This window comes from Pipistrellus hanaki, assembly GCF_964339955.1.
Source record: "Pipistrellus hanaki genome assembly, chromosome: 11".
Classification (NCBI taxonomy): Eukaryota; Metazoa; Chordata; class Mammalia; order Chiroptera; family Vespertilionidae; genus Pipistrellus; species Pipistrellus hanaki.
This window is the reverse complement of record NC_140513.1, coordinates 6,495,734-6,511,307: the sequence shown is the minus strand read 5'-3', so window position 1 is coordinate 6,511,307 and position 15,574 is coordinate 6,495,734. Positions and strand designations below refer to the sequence as shown.

The 15,574-nt window shown below is 42.9% G+C and overlaps 2 protein-coding genes across 17 annotated transcripts in view; one reads left to right on the top strand and one right to left on the bottom strand.

The window, feature by feature from the left end:
• Window positions 1-789: 789 nt before the first annotated feature.
• HSPA5 (heat shock protein family A (Hsp70) member 5) lies at window positions 790-5,970 on the bottom strand. The gene is made up of 9 exons (XM_084898352.1): window positions 5,838-5,970; window positions 5,542-5,754; window positions 5,197-5,428; window positions 4,761-4,898; window positions 4,312-4,424; window positions 3,816-4,206; window positions 3,460-3,697; window positions 2,974-3,141; window positions 790-1,699 (listed from the first exon to the last, which is right to left on the bottom strand). The coding sequence occupies exons 2-9, from the start codon at window positions 5,661-5,663 to the stop codon at window positions 1,140-1,142; spliced, it is 1,962 nt and encodes a 653-aa protein (XP_084754478.1). The 5' UTR covers window positions 5,664-5,754; window positions 5,838-5,970; the 3' UTR covers window positions 790-1,139.
• An 8,903-nt stretch (window positions 5,971-14,873) lies between these two features.
• GAPVD1 (GTPase activating protein and VPS9 domains 1) overlaps window positions 14,874-15,574 on the top strand; it is a 55,652-nt gene continuing 54,951 nt past the window's right edge. For 4 of the 16 annotated variants that reach the window (XR_014796274.1, XM_084898324.1, XM_084898322.1 and 1 more), the window contains exon 1: window positions 14,987-15,170. The gene's annotated coding sequence lies outside the window, so the exon portion shown is untranslated. Of the gene's footprint in view, window positions 15,171-15,574 lie in introns of all 16 variants that reach the window. The other 12 variants (XM_084898327.1, XM_084898329.1, XM_084898321.1 and 9 more) reach the window with 6 other exon arrangements.

Here is a 15,574-nt window from a genome sequence, read left to right as displayed (position 1 = left end):
CCTTATTGATCACACTACTTATTCATAACCATCCCCTTGCTCAGGAAGCCACTCCAAATAATCTTGAACGGGTCATAACAAAAATGACTGCTTTTCACCAAAAATTGCAGCGGAGCTTTATATGGTTTCAAGGTCACCGTCCTAGCTCCCACTCCAGTAGCACTTGGGGTAGTGAGAAATTTCAGATGGGGATTCTGACATAGTGAAATTCAAAATATACCTTTAGCCAAAACCGGTTTGGCTCAGTAGATAGAGCGTCAGCCTGCGGACTGAAAGGTCCCAGGTTCAATTCTGGTCAAGGACATGTACCTTGGTTGCTGGCACATCCCCACTAGGGTATGTGCAAGAGGCAGCTGATGGATGATTCTCTCATCGATGTTTCTCTCTATCCCTCTCTCTTCCTCTCTGTAAAAAAAATCAATAAAATATATTTAATATATATATATACCTTTACACCATAAAATGAATTCAAGTGTGTAAAGTTAACATCAGTGATCTAACAAGTTTTGAGAAAATGCAAACAACCTAAAGTATCATTAATAGCCAAAAATAATAAAAGCCACCAGAAAGGTAAGTTCTATAAAGATAAGGGGAAATAGGACTTTTCAAACACGTTCAAGGAAACTCTTGGGCATTGTGAAATGACCCTTGCCTAAGTGAGGATATGGGTGAATTAAATTGAAGTTACACAAGTTCCCAGAGTTACCTCAAAACCATAACCCCCGCCCATATGAATCTAAACCTAAAATAAATGATTGAACCAGTAAGAAAACTTATCACAAAAATTAGACCAGTGTAAATAACAAACATTTATTGGTGTCACTTATGGTAGAAAATAAAGTTCCTACACCAGATGCACATGACCCAATTGTTAAATAGAACATTTCCACGGTGAACACACGCCCTAAACAGCTTTTTATCCACTTTTTACGCAGCCAATTTCTCCTCTCCCCCGACCCCAAGACATGTGAGCAACTGCTAATGAAAAGCAGTAAACAGCCACTTGGGCTATAGCATTTTCAACTCCACTCTGAGGTGAAGATTCCAATTACATTTGAGACTTAAGTTCTCTCAATTTTCTCCTAACGAAAGTTCCTGAGTCCAGTATTTACAATATTACAGCACTAGCAGAGTAGTGTCTACAACTCATCCTTGTCTGCTGGTTCCTCTTCCTCAGGTGGGGCGCCTGCACTTCCATAGAGTTTGCTGATAATTGGCTGAACAATTTCTTCTAGTTCCTTCTTTTTAGCTTTGAAATCTTCAATGTCAGCATCTTGGTGACTTTCCAGCCATTCAATCTTTTCCTCTACAGCCTTTTCCACGGTCTCCTTATCTTCAGAGGAAAGTTTCCCTCCCAGCTTTTCTTTATCTCCAATTTGATTCTTTAGAGAATAGGCGTAACTTTCCAATTCATTCCTGGTGTCAATGCGCTCCTTGAGCTTTTTGTCCTCCTCAGCAAACTTCTCTGCATCGTTAACCATCCTTTCAATTTCTTCAGGTGTCAGGCGATTCTGATCATTGGTAATTGTGATCTTATTTTTGTTGCCCGTACCTTTGTCTTCGGCTGTCACTCGGAGAATGCCATTCACATCTATCTCAAAGGTGACCTCAATCTGCGGGACCCCACGAGGAGCAGGAGGAATTCCCGTCAGATCGAAAGTTCCCAGGAGATGATTGTCTTTTGTCAGGGGGCGTTCACCTGGAAGTGACACATAAAAATCTTGTTAATGACCAACATTAGTGCATGTGGATCCCTGCATTTCAGTCCGTCAGAGCCTACAGTGAAAAGGGTGTTCTTATCAAGCCAGAAGTAGGTCACTGATCTAGAAGAAGCAACAAATGAACTAAGTGAATTAAGTTTCTAACTCCTTAAAATATATATATATATATATATATATATATATATATATACATACATATATATACATATATATATGTGTATATATATATATATATTTATATACATATACACAGTCCTAGAGTTGTTTCATGGTTACATTGCCATCTCCCATTTATTTATGTAAAAAAAAAAAAGTTCCGTCATTTCGACATATGTGCTTTATGTTTTTTATTATTTGTTTCCCACAAGTAAAGATCAGGAATTGTTCTCTTTAAAAATTTTTTTTTACTGTTTTACTTCATTACTGCTGTGTATGTGCTCCATGTAAGTGAAGTAGGTGGGTTTCAACTTACGGCGAAAATCACATTATGTTGTGCTGTAGGAAGGGATCTCCGACATAACTAGAGGACCTACTGTGTGTGTGTGTGTGTGTGTGTGTGTGTGTGTATTTATTTCAGAGAGGAAGAGAGATAGAAACTTCAATGATAAGAGATAATTATTGATCAGCTGCCTTCTGCACGCCCCACACTGGGTTTGCGAGCATGTGCCCTGACTGGGAATGGAACCATGACATCCTGGTTCATAGGACAACACTCAACCACTGAGCCATGCCGTACAGGCATTCCTACTAACTTTTAATTGAATTTCACTGGCTTTACATGAGCTTTTTTTTGTTCTTATAATTTAGAGCTAACTCAGAAACTGTTTTAATGGGCAGTAGTGCTAGGAAGCTAGATAAGAACTGGATTTTGCCGAAACCGGTTTGGCTCAGTGGTAGAGCGTCGGCCTGCAGACTGAAGGGTCCCAGGTTCGATTCCGGTCAAGGGCATGTACATTGGTTGCGGGCACATCCCCGGTGGTGGGTGTGCAGGAGGCGGCTGATCGGTGTTTCTCTCTCATCAACGTTTCTAGCTATCTCTCTCTCCTCCTCTCTGTAAAAAATCAATAAAATATATTAAAAAAAAAAAACAAAAAAAAAACTGGATTTTAATGCTAACTATATCAAATTCAACACTAGTTAGGGACCCCATCTGAAAAACGGATATTTCTTTTCAATTCAATAGAATATATTAAAAGCAAGAAGTGATGCTGTTCACACACATACCATGATATTAACAAATATAAGCAATTACCTTCATAAACCTTGATTGTAACAGTTGGCTGATTATCAGAGGCTGTAGAAAAGATCTGTGACTTCTTGGTGGGCACCACAGTGTTCCTTGGAATCAGTTTAGTCATGACACCTCCCACAGTTTCAATACCAAGCGTAAGGGGACACACGTCGAGCAGTACCAGATCACCTGCAAAGGTAATGATAAGAGTTAATTTCTAATTAAGGAGTCATAGAATTACTACTAAGCAGTCTCCCCATGACCATTACAACTTTATCTTCTCCGTCTTTCTACTTGGTTAGGTTCTATACAAAACTATTTTAGAAGCAGGTAAGTAAATATAGTTGCTAAGGATCTTAAAACTGCACCAGGTCTTGTTTACTGTACCCTTTACTAGCTATGTGACCTTACTGCTCATATTCTATTGCTTTATAAAGCAACAGCTAATTATACTCTTGCCAGCAAGCTGCTGAAGCACAGTGGAAGATGCTTACAACATGGACCTACCTGTATCTTGATCACCAGAGAGGACACCAGCCTGGACAGCAGCACCATACGCGACAGCCTCGTCTGGGTTTATACCACGGGATGGCTCCTTGCCATTGAAGAACTCTTTAACCAGCTGTTGAATCTTTGGGATTCGAGTAGAGCCACCAACAAGCACAATTTCATCAATATCAGACTTCTTCAAATCAGAATCCTCCAGCACTTTCTGGACAGGCTTCATGGTAGAGCGGAACAGGTCCTAGAATAAAAGACAACAATTACTATTGTGATGCCTGTCATACTGACTGTCTAGATTTCTAAACGCACTGTCTCAATCTTACTAGACCTCATCAGCAAAGCAAAAACAAGGAGCATACCATGTTCAGCTCTTCAAACTTGGCCCGAGTCAGGGTCTCAGAGAAGTCTTCTCCTTCGAAGAAGGACTCAATTTCAATTCTTGCTTGGTGTTGAGAAGACAGGGCCCGCTTGGCCTTTTCGACCTCACGGCGGAGTTTCTGCACAGCTCTGTTGTCTTTCCTGACATCTTTGCCAGTCTTCTTTTTGTAGAGCTTGATGAAGTGTTCCATGACACGCTGGTCAAAATCTTCTCCACCCAGGTGAGTGTCCCCATTCGTGGCCACGACTTCGAAGACACCATTATCAATGGTGAGAAGGGACACGTCGAAGGTTCCACCACCCAGGTCAAACACCAGGATGTTCTTCTCCCCTTCCCTTTTATCTAGGCCATAGGCGATAGCAGCCGCTGTACTGTTAGGAGAATTAAAAAAATAAATAAAAAAATTCAGGTAAGTTAGATAAGTTTACAATTTCTCTACTTAGCAACTATACCATCCCTTTGAATTTAACACTTACGGCTCATTGATGATCCTCATGACATTCAATCCAGCAATAGTCCCAGCATCTTTGGTTGCCTGGCGTTGGGCATCATTGAAATAGGCTGGTACAGTAACAACTGCATGGGTAACCTAAAAAAATAACATAAGGTAATTGTCTTTTATCACATGGCCTTACCCTTATTTCAGTTACAGTGAAATCATCACTTTATTTTCTAAGCTAGTTTATTTTATTTTATTTTATTTTTTGAAGTTTAAGCTAGTTTATTTTTAAGATGGGCATCATATATATAATTTTATACCCAGGTAAAGTCCCCAGCATTTTGTTTGGCATATAGTAAAGTATGCACGTAATTAAAACTGATATACATGAATGTCATTCAAATTATAAAAACAATGAAGGCATTTATACAACACAATCAAGAGCAGCAACAATAAAAATACTTAACATGTTCTAGAGAAACTTACCTTCTTTCCCAAGTAAGCCTCGGCGGTTTCCTTCATTTTAGTGAGAACCATGGCAGATATTTCTTCAGGAGCAAAAGTTTTTGTTTGCCCACCTCCAATATCAACTTGAATGTATGGTTTAGTTTTCTTTTCAACCACCTGTTTTAAAGAATGATTATTATTGCAGACACAGAAGCAACAACACTTCAAACTTATACTGACCAAAAATACTTCTCTTAAATCTTGAACTACTGTGGACAGAGTAGTTAATGTCTGAAGTGTGTCGGTAAATTTTGTAACACACCAGAATTATTAAATAAATATTATTATATGTACCATGTCTCTATCCTTTCTTGTCTTCAAAACTGTTTTTCCGTAAGTTCTCAATCTTAAATACTCCCACACCACCGCCACCACCACCCACTTCCTATCCGGTGGAAAAAACCCCCGGCCGAACCTTGAAAGGCAAGAACTTGATGTCCTGCTGCACAGACGGGTCATTCCATGTGCGGCCGATGAGCCGCTTGGCGTCGAAGACCGTGTTCTCGGGGTTGGAGGTGAGCTGGTTCTTGGCGGCATCGCCGATCAGGCGCTCCCCTTCGGGCGTGAAGGCCACATAAGACGGGGTGATGCGGTTGCCCTGATCGTTGGCGATGATCTCCACGCGGCCGTTCTTAAACACCCCAACGCTGGCGGGGGGGAGAGAAAAAAAAAACCGAACGGAAAGAATCAGCTCAAGCCATTCTCACCGCAGTCCACGGGGACAAGCCCCATCCTCCTTTGCCCCAAACCCCTGACTTACCAGGAGTAGGTGGTCCCCAGATCGATGCCGACCACCGTGCCCACGTCCTCCTTCTTGTCCTCCTCCTCGGCCCGCGCCGCGCCGAGCAGCAGCAGCACCGCAGCCACCAGGGAGAGCTTCATCTTGCCTTCGCCGTCGGTCAGCAGGCTGGCGGGGCGTCGCACGCAATCCAAGCACAGGCCCAAAGCAAGGAAACGCACGGAGCGTACCGATCTGGGGGGACACGGGGCCCGGGGTCAGGAGGAGCGGTGGACAAGACGCAGGGCGGGTCAGGAAAAGCAGGCCGCGGCGCTTACCTCGCTAACCTCTCGCACTCGCGAAACCCAAAAACCAGAAAGCGTGTAAAGACTCGGACAGTACCGCGAGGTGCCCCCGACTCCGTTTATATACCCTCCCCCCAGCCCCGTCGTGGAGGCCGCCGATTGGTCAAGGCTCTGCTAGTTGGAGCCCGCTGATTGGTCCAGGCCATCAAGCTGGCCGCCGCCGATTCGAAGTAGCTTCCGACGCGACTGACGTCACCGCTACGCCCCCCAGGGCGGGCTCATTGGCTGCGGGTCGCGCCCAGCCACCACCAATGGGAGTCAGCATCCGCTCCCGTGACCTGGGCCCATTGGTTCAAGCCGCTGTCCGTTCCTGGTGGCGACCTCTCACCCGGAGGCCGTTTCTACCGGTAACCGCCGCGGTCCCGCCTCCACGCTGGGTCCTCGGGGGACCGGAGCCGGCCTGGGACCTGATTTTTTACCCCCGAGACGGTGGGGGCTTCAGGCCTTTGCTTTTCCGCTGTCCGCTAGCCTCTCCTCTGTCCCTCATCCCGAAGCAGGAAGCGGCTCTTCCTCTTCCCGGCCTCCATCCTGCCCCAGGCAGCAAGGTCTCAGCGTAGGTGCTATGATCACCCCAAAACGAATTTCTCTGCGCTTTCTAGCCTCTCCCGGTCCTCGTACTAGGGGTGTACGAGCATCTTGCTGCTCACCGGCCGGTGGCCCTAGAGCCGGGACCTGCGCTTCGCCCGGCCCGAATCATGGCTCCTCCTAGTCAATATGTCGCTCCTGCTTCCCCTGCTTCCTCTGTCTAAACCAGGCCTTTCCACATTGCCCTGCCCCAGGGTAAGTCGCTGGACAGGCCGGGTCAAAGGAGTTATCTCTTAACACCGAATCCCCTCCCCACTGACCACACGCTCCCCGAAGAGCTGATGCCATCCCTCCCACAAGGTCATTTTTCTAGTGGACGTTACCCCTCTTTCCCTTTCCTGGCCCATCGCTTCCCTTTGTGGCTCACTTACAAGACCTTCCTTATCCTTTATTATAGATAGCTTTCTACCTTCACTCTTTTTGTCTGATTGATTGTGTTTTTGGTACACGAAAACTTATTTTTTTAAAGTATTTTTTTTTTTTTTATTTCAGAGAGGAAGGAGAGGGAGAGAGAGAAACATCAATGAGAGAGAATCATTGATCCCTACTGGGGATTGGGCCCACAAACCGGCCATGTGCCCTTGACTCCAATAGAACCTGGGACTCTTCTGTCCGAAGGATGAAGCTCTATCCACTGAGTCAAACCAGCTAGGGCCACAAAGCCTTCATGGTGCCTTAATCTTGTGTAGCATTCTGCAGCAGAAAATGATATAGGGTACGATTTACTTGAGGTTTACTATGCACCAATCCCCGTGCCATTCAGTCCTTACAGTTCAGCATTTGGCATTTCCCATTTTCTAGGTGAGAACATTGAGACAGAAAGATTAGCTAGCTTAAAAGTCATAGAGCTGGTAAGGGATGGAGTTAGGGTTTCCCTCCCCTTTTGTTGAATTTATTGGGGTGACATTAGTTAATAACATTATGTAGGTTCCAGGTGTACAATTCAATAATACATCATCAGCATATTGTGTTCACTACCCTGTCAAGTTCCTTCCATCACCATTTATTACCCTCACCCCTTTACCCCCTTGTTCCTCTCCCATCCTCCCTTCCCTGTGGTAATCACCCCACTATGGCTGTGTCTATGAGGGGATGGGATTAGGATACAAATCAGCATGACAGCATAGCCAGTGCTCTTAGCAATTTTTTAAAATTAGTGAATACATTCCCCACTAGATGTATTTTTGAGATTCATGGGTATGGACAGTACTGTGTCCACATAGCATTGAAACATCTTACACACAGTTTACTAAGATGCTGGGTGTAGGAGTCAGTACTCAGGAATTTTCCTCTTCAATGGTTATACTGGTGACTCAGACTTCATTCTTACTATCAAAGTTGCATCAGCCATCTCTTCAAACAGGGCTTGTAATACAACAGTAACACTGACCCCTCTTTAGATTGCATCAGTCTAGTATCAAGATAGAAATCACCATTCAGCACTGGCCCAGTGGCTCAGTGGTTGGAGTGTCAAACTGTACACGAAAATGCTGCTGTTTCTATCCCGTCAGGGCACATACTCAGGTTTTTACATTCCATCCCCAGTTAGGGCAAGTATGGAAACAAGCAATTGATCGTTTCATGCATCAATGTTTTCTCTCTCCCTTCCACTTCCTCTAATAGTAAAAAAAAAAAAATTTCAATAAAGATGAAATCTCCAGCCACGTTACAGCTTCATATCAATTTGAGCAAATTTCCTGTATATAGATGGGGCAAAAGTAGATTTACAGTTCTTTGTATAGAAAATAATACAATAATAATAAGAATAAATGTTCCTGTACTCACAGCTGTAAACATAATTTTACCAAACTCTGTATATCACAGTTCACTTCTATTAAAAACAAAGCTTTCCATTTCAGCTTCATCTTTGATTGACGGAGTAACCCTTTGTAACTCTAAGATTTAGAAAAGTGATACCTGGCTAACTTCTGAGGGGTCTTGAGCATATTGGTGGTTGTAATATCTTTTTAAAGCCAATAAATTAGGTATATGTTATATTCCAAAGTGTGGACATATGTGGATTGAATAGGGAAATGTACAGGTAAATCTAGTTTGCTAAATGTTGAAAATAGTTATCAGTGCCAATTTATCAATATTTTAGTAAGTGCTAGACACTAAGCTAATTGCTTTATGTATATTTTATTTTAATCCTTATGAAAGCATTTTTAACCTCAACTTTAGAGCTAAAGAATCTGAAGCTTCAAGAGGTAAAGACATTTTCCCAGAAAATCACACAGCTGAGAAGATATGGAGCCAGAATTTGAGACTGACAGTTTGATGTTTAATTTCTGTAGTCTAGGTTGTCATCCTGAGCTCCGGGTTTATAAGATTTTGTTTTAGGATATAGAGTAGTTAGTTTGCTAACATTTTAATAAGGGGTCATAGACAAATGTAGAGTTTATCCAGTAATTTAAACCATGTTGCTTCACTTGTGTTCCTGGAGGTAAGAAAATAAATTTCCATTTCCCATCTGATTTCAGAAAGCTAAGCAATTAGGGATGATTAGGATTGGCAAAATCTTACAATGGCTTCTAAATCTTCCTCTCTGAAAGGGAATGAAGGCAGAGAGGTAAAGAAAAAGTCCTAAATAATTGATAAGTTGAATGTTTAGACCCTGATAATTGAGAATTTTTCACATGCTTTTAAAATATATATATATTTTAATTGATTTTTTACAGAGAGGAAAGGAGAGGGAAAGAGAGTTAGAAACATTAATGAAAGAGAAACACCAATCAGCTGCCTCCAGCACACGCCCCCACTGGGGATGTGCCCGCAGCCAAGGTACATGCCCGTGCCTGGAATTGAACCTGTGACCCTTCAGCCAGAAGGCCAACACTATATCCACTAAGCCAAACCAGTCAGGGCTTCACATGCTTTTTGGGAGAGAATATTCAACTTAAGAGGTAGGGCACATGGACTTGGGGGAAAGAAACAACCTTCCCGAGCCTCAGCTTCCTCACCAATTGAATGTCAGGGATTTCTGTCTGCCTGTCCCAGCGGCTTGTTGCAAGGATCCAATGAAAAAGTACTTGGAAAGTTGTAGAATAGTGGTAATATACAATCATGATATTTCAGAAGCTCTTCACGAACACCATCTCCTTACTGGAAATATTGGGGGGGGGGGGGAGATAAACACTTTGTAAAGTATATGATTATCTAACTGTACACCTAAAACTAATACAAAATAATATTGAAAGTAAACTGTAATTTAAAAATTTAAAAACTCCACCTCTTAAGAGCCAATTTTTAAAGATTTCTTTCAACGAGAAATAATAATTTTGGTGATAAGTTGAATTTGACAAAGATTTTTGGAAATGCTGCTGCATCTAATTACTCTCTTAATTGGCCACATAAATGTTTTTTATTAAAAGAGAATAATTTCTTGCCGAAACCGGTTTGGCTCAGTGGATAGGGCGTCGGTCTGCGGACTGAAGGGTCCCAGATTTGATTCCGGTCAAGGGCATGTGCATTGGTTGCAGGCACATCCCCAATAGGGGGGGTGGGGGGGTGGGGGAAGAGGGGCAGCTGGTCGATGATTCTCTCTCATCAGCATTTCTGGCTCTCTGTCCCTCTCTCTTCTTCGCTGTAAAAAATCAATAAAATATATTAAAAAATAATTTCTCAACCTTCATTAACCACTGAAGTAAAACAAAAGTATCTTCCTATACCTGAGCTTGGAGCAGTACTAAGGAAAAATCATGTCTATTTTTTTTTCTTTTGAAATTTTAATATGCTATGCAATAAGTTTTCTTCTTTGTCTTCACTTTTTAAAAGATAATTTTTAATTAATAGATAACCTTCACCTCCCTTCCCCGCACACACACAAATGAAAAGTAAAAAATGCATTTTTTGTTTATATATATATATATCTTACAGACCTGTGCACAAATTTGTGCACGGGAACCAACCAGCCCGCTTCAATGGGGGCAGACTGGGGCTGGCCTGGGGGAGAGGCTGCAGGAGGTTGGCTGGTTGGCCCCACCCCTGATCAGGCTGGTTGGCATAGTGGGTGTCATAGCCATTGGTTATTCCAGTTGTTCTGGCATTCCGGTCGTTGGCTTTTTATAGATATAAATATAGATATATACATATTTTTTTTTTGGGGGGGTGGCAGGGTAGAAGAGGATATGCTATGTCAGAAAGTGTGATAGAGAGGAAAGACCATAGAGTTTAGAAGATAAAACTATGAGCTCCAGTTCTGTCACTTAGCTAGCTGTGATTGAGGGCAAGTCACAATCTCTCATGCTATTTACTAATCTGCACAATGGATATAATTCTGCCTCCTCACAAGATTGTTATGTTTAAATTATTTAATTGTAAAGTATTTTAACTTTATACATAAATTTTTTTGAAGTAAAATAATCTTAAATATAAACTATATGGAATTTGAGTAATATACTTGATATATATATATATATATGTGTGTGTGTGTGTGTGTGTGTGTGTGTGTGTATATCTTAAATCTCTACATTTTAAAAATAGAAATATATGTACAAGGTATAAAATTTAAAGAGTACAGTGTGCAATGAAAATAAATCTGCCTGTCCCCCACTCCCTAGCCCTGTTCTTGTACACTGGCAAAGGTAACCACTGTCAATACTTGCTTGTGTAGCTTTCTAGAGATGTTTAATTCATATACAACGTGAGTGTGTGTTTCTCACATGGTGTCTCCCTCTCTCTAAAAATCAATTTTTTAAAGTTTTCATGAATTTAGCGTTTAAAAACTTACCAGAAATAAACTATTTTGCCTTATCTGGTTTGGCTCAGTGGATCAAGTGTTGGCCTGCAGACTGAAGGGTCCTGGGTTCCATTCCAATCAACGGTATTGAGCCTGCAACCCTAGTGGTCCACTAGGGTTGCAGGCTCAATACCCAATAGGGGGTGTGCAGGAGGCAGCAGATCAATGATTCTCTTCCACCCATGTTTCTATCTCTCCCTTTCCCTTCCTCTCTGAAATCAATAAAAATATATTTTTTTAAAAAGGGGTGCCCAATCTACCATTTAATAAATAAATAAATAAATAATTTCGGTCTTAAAATTATAATCATGGTATATCAGTATGATAAAACATATAGCCATTAAAATTATTGATATCTATGTTTTTCTCTTTTTGACTTTATTGGAGTGACAGTTAATAAAATTATACAGGTTTTAGGTATACAATTCTTCAGTACATTATCTGCGCATTATATTGTGTATATAAGACTTTGACCCTTAGGCAAGTCTTCCATAATATCTATGTTTTTCAGAGTAAATTGTATGTTACTTTTTGGTCTCCATTTTTTTGTTATTAAAAAAAAATCTCTTGCCGGGACTGGTTTAGCTCAATGGATAGAGCGTCGGCTTGGGGACTGAGGGGACCCGGGTTGGATTCCGGTCAAGGGCATGTGCCTTGGTTGCAGGCATATCCCCAGTGGGGGGTGTGCAAGAGGCAACTGATCGATGACTCTCTCTCATCGATGTTTCTAGCTCTCTATCTCTCTCCCTTCCTCTCTGTACAAAATCAATAAAATATATTTTAAAAAAAAAATCTCTTTATTAGGAACTTACTTGAAGTTTGAAAAAGTTTAAGAACTTTAAAATTAATACAAAAGAACAACAACAAAACATTGTCAGTGAAAAATATATAAGATACAATTTCATTAAACCTTATGATCAATCATGGGTTAAATTAAAATACGGTAATGCACCAAAGTTATATGGTGACAGCTCCTATCAATCTGGACATCACTGGTACTGGTAGAAAAATAAGATTTATAATAGATTTCAATGGGCTGAAGTGTGAGTTGCATGATTTATGACCCTGTTCTACAGGAACCACTTTCCTCATTTTTTTTTTCTTTTTTTTAAATATCATAGCCATTAAGATTTTATTAAGAAAGTCGGCTCTTCTTTTTTTTTTTTCTTTTTTTTTCAAAATATATTTTATTGATTTTTTACAGAGAGGAAGGGAGAGAGATAGAGAGTTAGAAACATTGATGAGAGAGAGTCATCGATCAGCTGCCTCTTGCACACCCCCCACTGGAGATATGCCCGCAACCAAGGTACATGCCCTTGACCGGAATCGAACCCGGGACCCTTCAGTCCCCAAGCCGACGCTCTATCCATTGAGCCAAACCGGTCCCGACCCTCATTTTCATTTTCAGTATTCTCAAGTTGTCCTCAGCATAGCCAAAAATTAAAATTCATTGGCAAATGTTGTAAAACTGTATGAACTACATGAATATAGTCCTCTGACCTTGAAAGGGTCCCCAAACAAATGAGGGGCCCTAATTTATAGGCTACATCAGCTTTATAGTAAATTGACCTCTGATTACTAACTACTATTTCTGAGTCTGCCAGTTGGGGCCAGTACAGGACAACCAAGGGCCCAGAAGACTAGAATGTACAACTGAACTCTTGTCCTTTACTTTTCAATTGGATTATTCGAAAGTGCAAAAACATTTTATGAGGGAATACTTCTGCTTCTTCATATGTCTTTATGGATTTTTTATTTTTTACAGACTCTAGAGCTTTAGAAAAGTTTTTCCCATTAAAAAATAACATAGTCTTTGTCTGTAAGGCTCAGTTGGTGGAGCACTGTCCCATGCATGGAAGGGTTGCTGGTTTAATTCCGGGTCAGGGCACATACCTGGGTTGCAGGCTCAATCCCTAGTAGGGGGTGTGTAGCCGATCAATGATTCTCTCTCAGCATTGATGTTTCTATCTCTCCCTCTCCCTTCCTCTTTCTGAAATCAATAATAATAATAATAATAAAACATATTAAAGTATTTCTTTTAAAAAGATATTGTCGGAAATAATTTTTTTTAAAAGTTGGGATTCTCTGTCCTCAATGAGTATTATTTATTGATTTTGAGCCTCTTAACCTTGAGTTCTTTTTCTCATGTGGAAAAGGTTTGGGGATAATACTACATACTCATATTCCATAAGAATTACTGTTGTAATGACCCATTGTTTGATGTCTGGGCCTGTATTACTTACTAGGTGTTCTGGATGCAAAAACAAACAAACAAACAAACCCACACAACAACAACAACAAAAAACAATTGAAAACTGCTGATCAAGTTCTTCATTTGTAGATGACAGCATAGGGCTCAGAACAATTAATTGACCATCCCAGTGCTCTTTTTACTTACCGCTCCCAGTGCATTCTTCAGGACCCCAGAAAGCTTTTGCAACTTTTGGGGTCCTTTCTTTTCCTCCCTGGCCGGTGTGCTCCAGCCCATTAAGAGTATTCAGTATTGAGAGCAAACTGTGAACATGTTCATTTGCACATTTTGCCTTGGCTGGGTTCTTTCTTCACAATCCTCACATGCCCTTTTCCTTCTTGAAATCCCACCATCCAGTGTCACTTCCTCCTAGGATTATAGCCCCTCAATTGAATGAAGCCTTTGCTGGAATCTCAGCACTTTGTACCTTAGTTTACTATTACTATCCCTGATCTGTGTGAGCTATCCTTTGACCCTGGAGTGCAAACTGTGTCCTGTTGCTTTTTTTCATTCCCGTGGTGCTTTGAGCAATGCTTTATAATAGCTGGTAAATACTCTTTGATCAAATTGAATTCTTGAGTCAGATTCATGGAAATATGAGAACAATAATACCTGACCAGCTATTGTGGTAAGAAAATGAGGCAATAAATCTGAAGCAAATTTTGACAGTTTTTAAAGGTAATACGTCAAGGAGGATGACTAAGTGGAAAGCAGTCTGGCAGCTTATTCACATTTGAAATAGTTAGAAAAAGGATATTTACTTTCTTTTTTGCCTGGAGACTCAGAGTTGGGAGGTATAATCATTGCTTTCAACTTTCTGAAAGGCTGTCAAGTGGGAAACATTGTATATTGCTCCAAGCAGCATAACTCCTGGCCGCGGGAGGCAGCACAGGGAAGCTGATGGTTTCAGTTCAGCAGGTGGCAGAACGTTCTAACCCTTAGAGCCGTCCGACAATGGGCTGGGGCGGGCTGCCTGACTTACAGGCAGTGAATTCCCTGGCGTTTGAACTGTGGGAATAGAAATTGGGTGACTGCCTGGCTGGAATGTGGAAGAGAGAGAATTCCTGCCCGGGCGAGAGTTGGACCAATGACCTTTAAGGTGTCTTCAACTCTCAGGTTTCTATGACTGTTCAGTTAAATATCTGAATTGTTTTTGTGAATAAGCAAAAGAAATTATTAAACAGATAAATTGTCAATCAACTTAACAACTGTATGGTCAAGTCTACAGTAACTAAAATTTGATAAAACGGGGAGTGAGAAATCGGGTTTAAAAGTCCAGATACTACCCCAAGGGGTTTGGAATGCGTGTCCCGGGCAAGTGACGGTTGCGCCCTGAATCGTTTCACTTTTCGCTAATACTCGCGGATTTCTCAGCAGTACCGTAAGCGGAAAAGAGAGCCCGCGATGGGTGAGGAACAAATTTCCCCGGAAGGCGTTTGGCGGCACCGCGGTCGTCCAGGTGGTGGCCCACTGGGCAGGCTCGAGCGGAAGGGGACGCCGCTGGCCGCCCGCGGGAACTACCAGTCCCAGGGGCCCCCGCGGCTCCGCGCACGCGCGATGGCCCGGCGGCAGCGCCACCGCAGGACGCAGGGAAGCCAGCTAGCGAGTGGCGGCGGCGGCGACGGCGGGCGGGCGGGCGGCGGTGGCAGTTCGCGGAGAGGAGGGTGACTGCTCCGAGGCCGGGTGGCGATCGGGCGGAGACCTCGGTTCCTTTCTTCGCATGATCCTCTCGGTGAGTGTCCGTCCTCCGCTAACCCGCGCCGGAGTGCACGGCTCCCTGTCTCTAGTGGCCGGGCTGCTCCGGCCTTGGGCCGCAGCCTGCGCCTGACGGCCGGCCGAGGGGTTCAGCTGACCCCCGGGCCCTCCCGCCAGTGTCAGGGGCGGTGGGGGTGGGGAGAGGCCCTGTGTGGCGAGGGGAGAGGTGCCGCGGCGTGCCGGGCCGGGGCCGGGCGGCCGGGGCGGGGCGGGCGGGGAGGGTCGCGTGGGGGATGGGGTGCGGGGCGGAGCAGGTAGGGAGCCGGCACCGGAGGCCCGAGGGAGATGGAATTCTCTGCGAGCCGCCGGTGAAGACGTCGTCGTGCTTCGGGGATCTCTTGACAAGCGGGACTCGCCCATCTGGCGGGCAGCCCAGTCGCC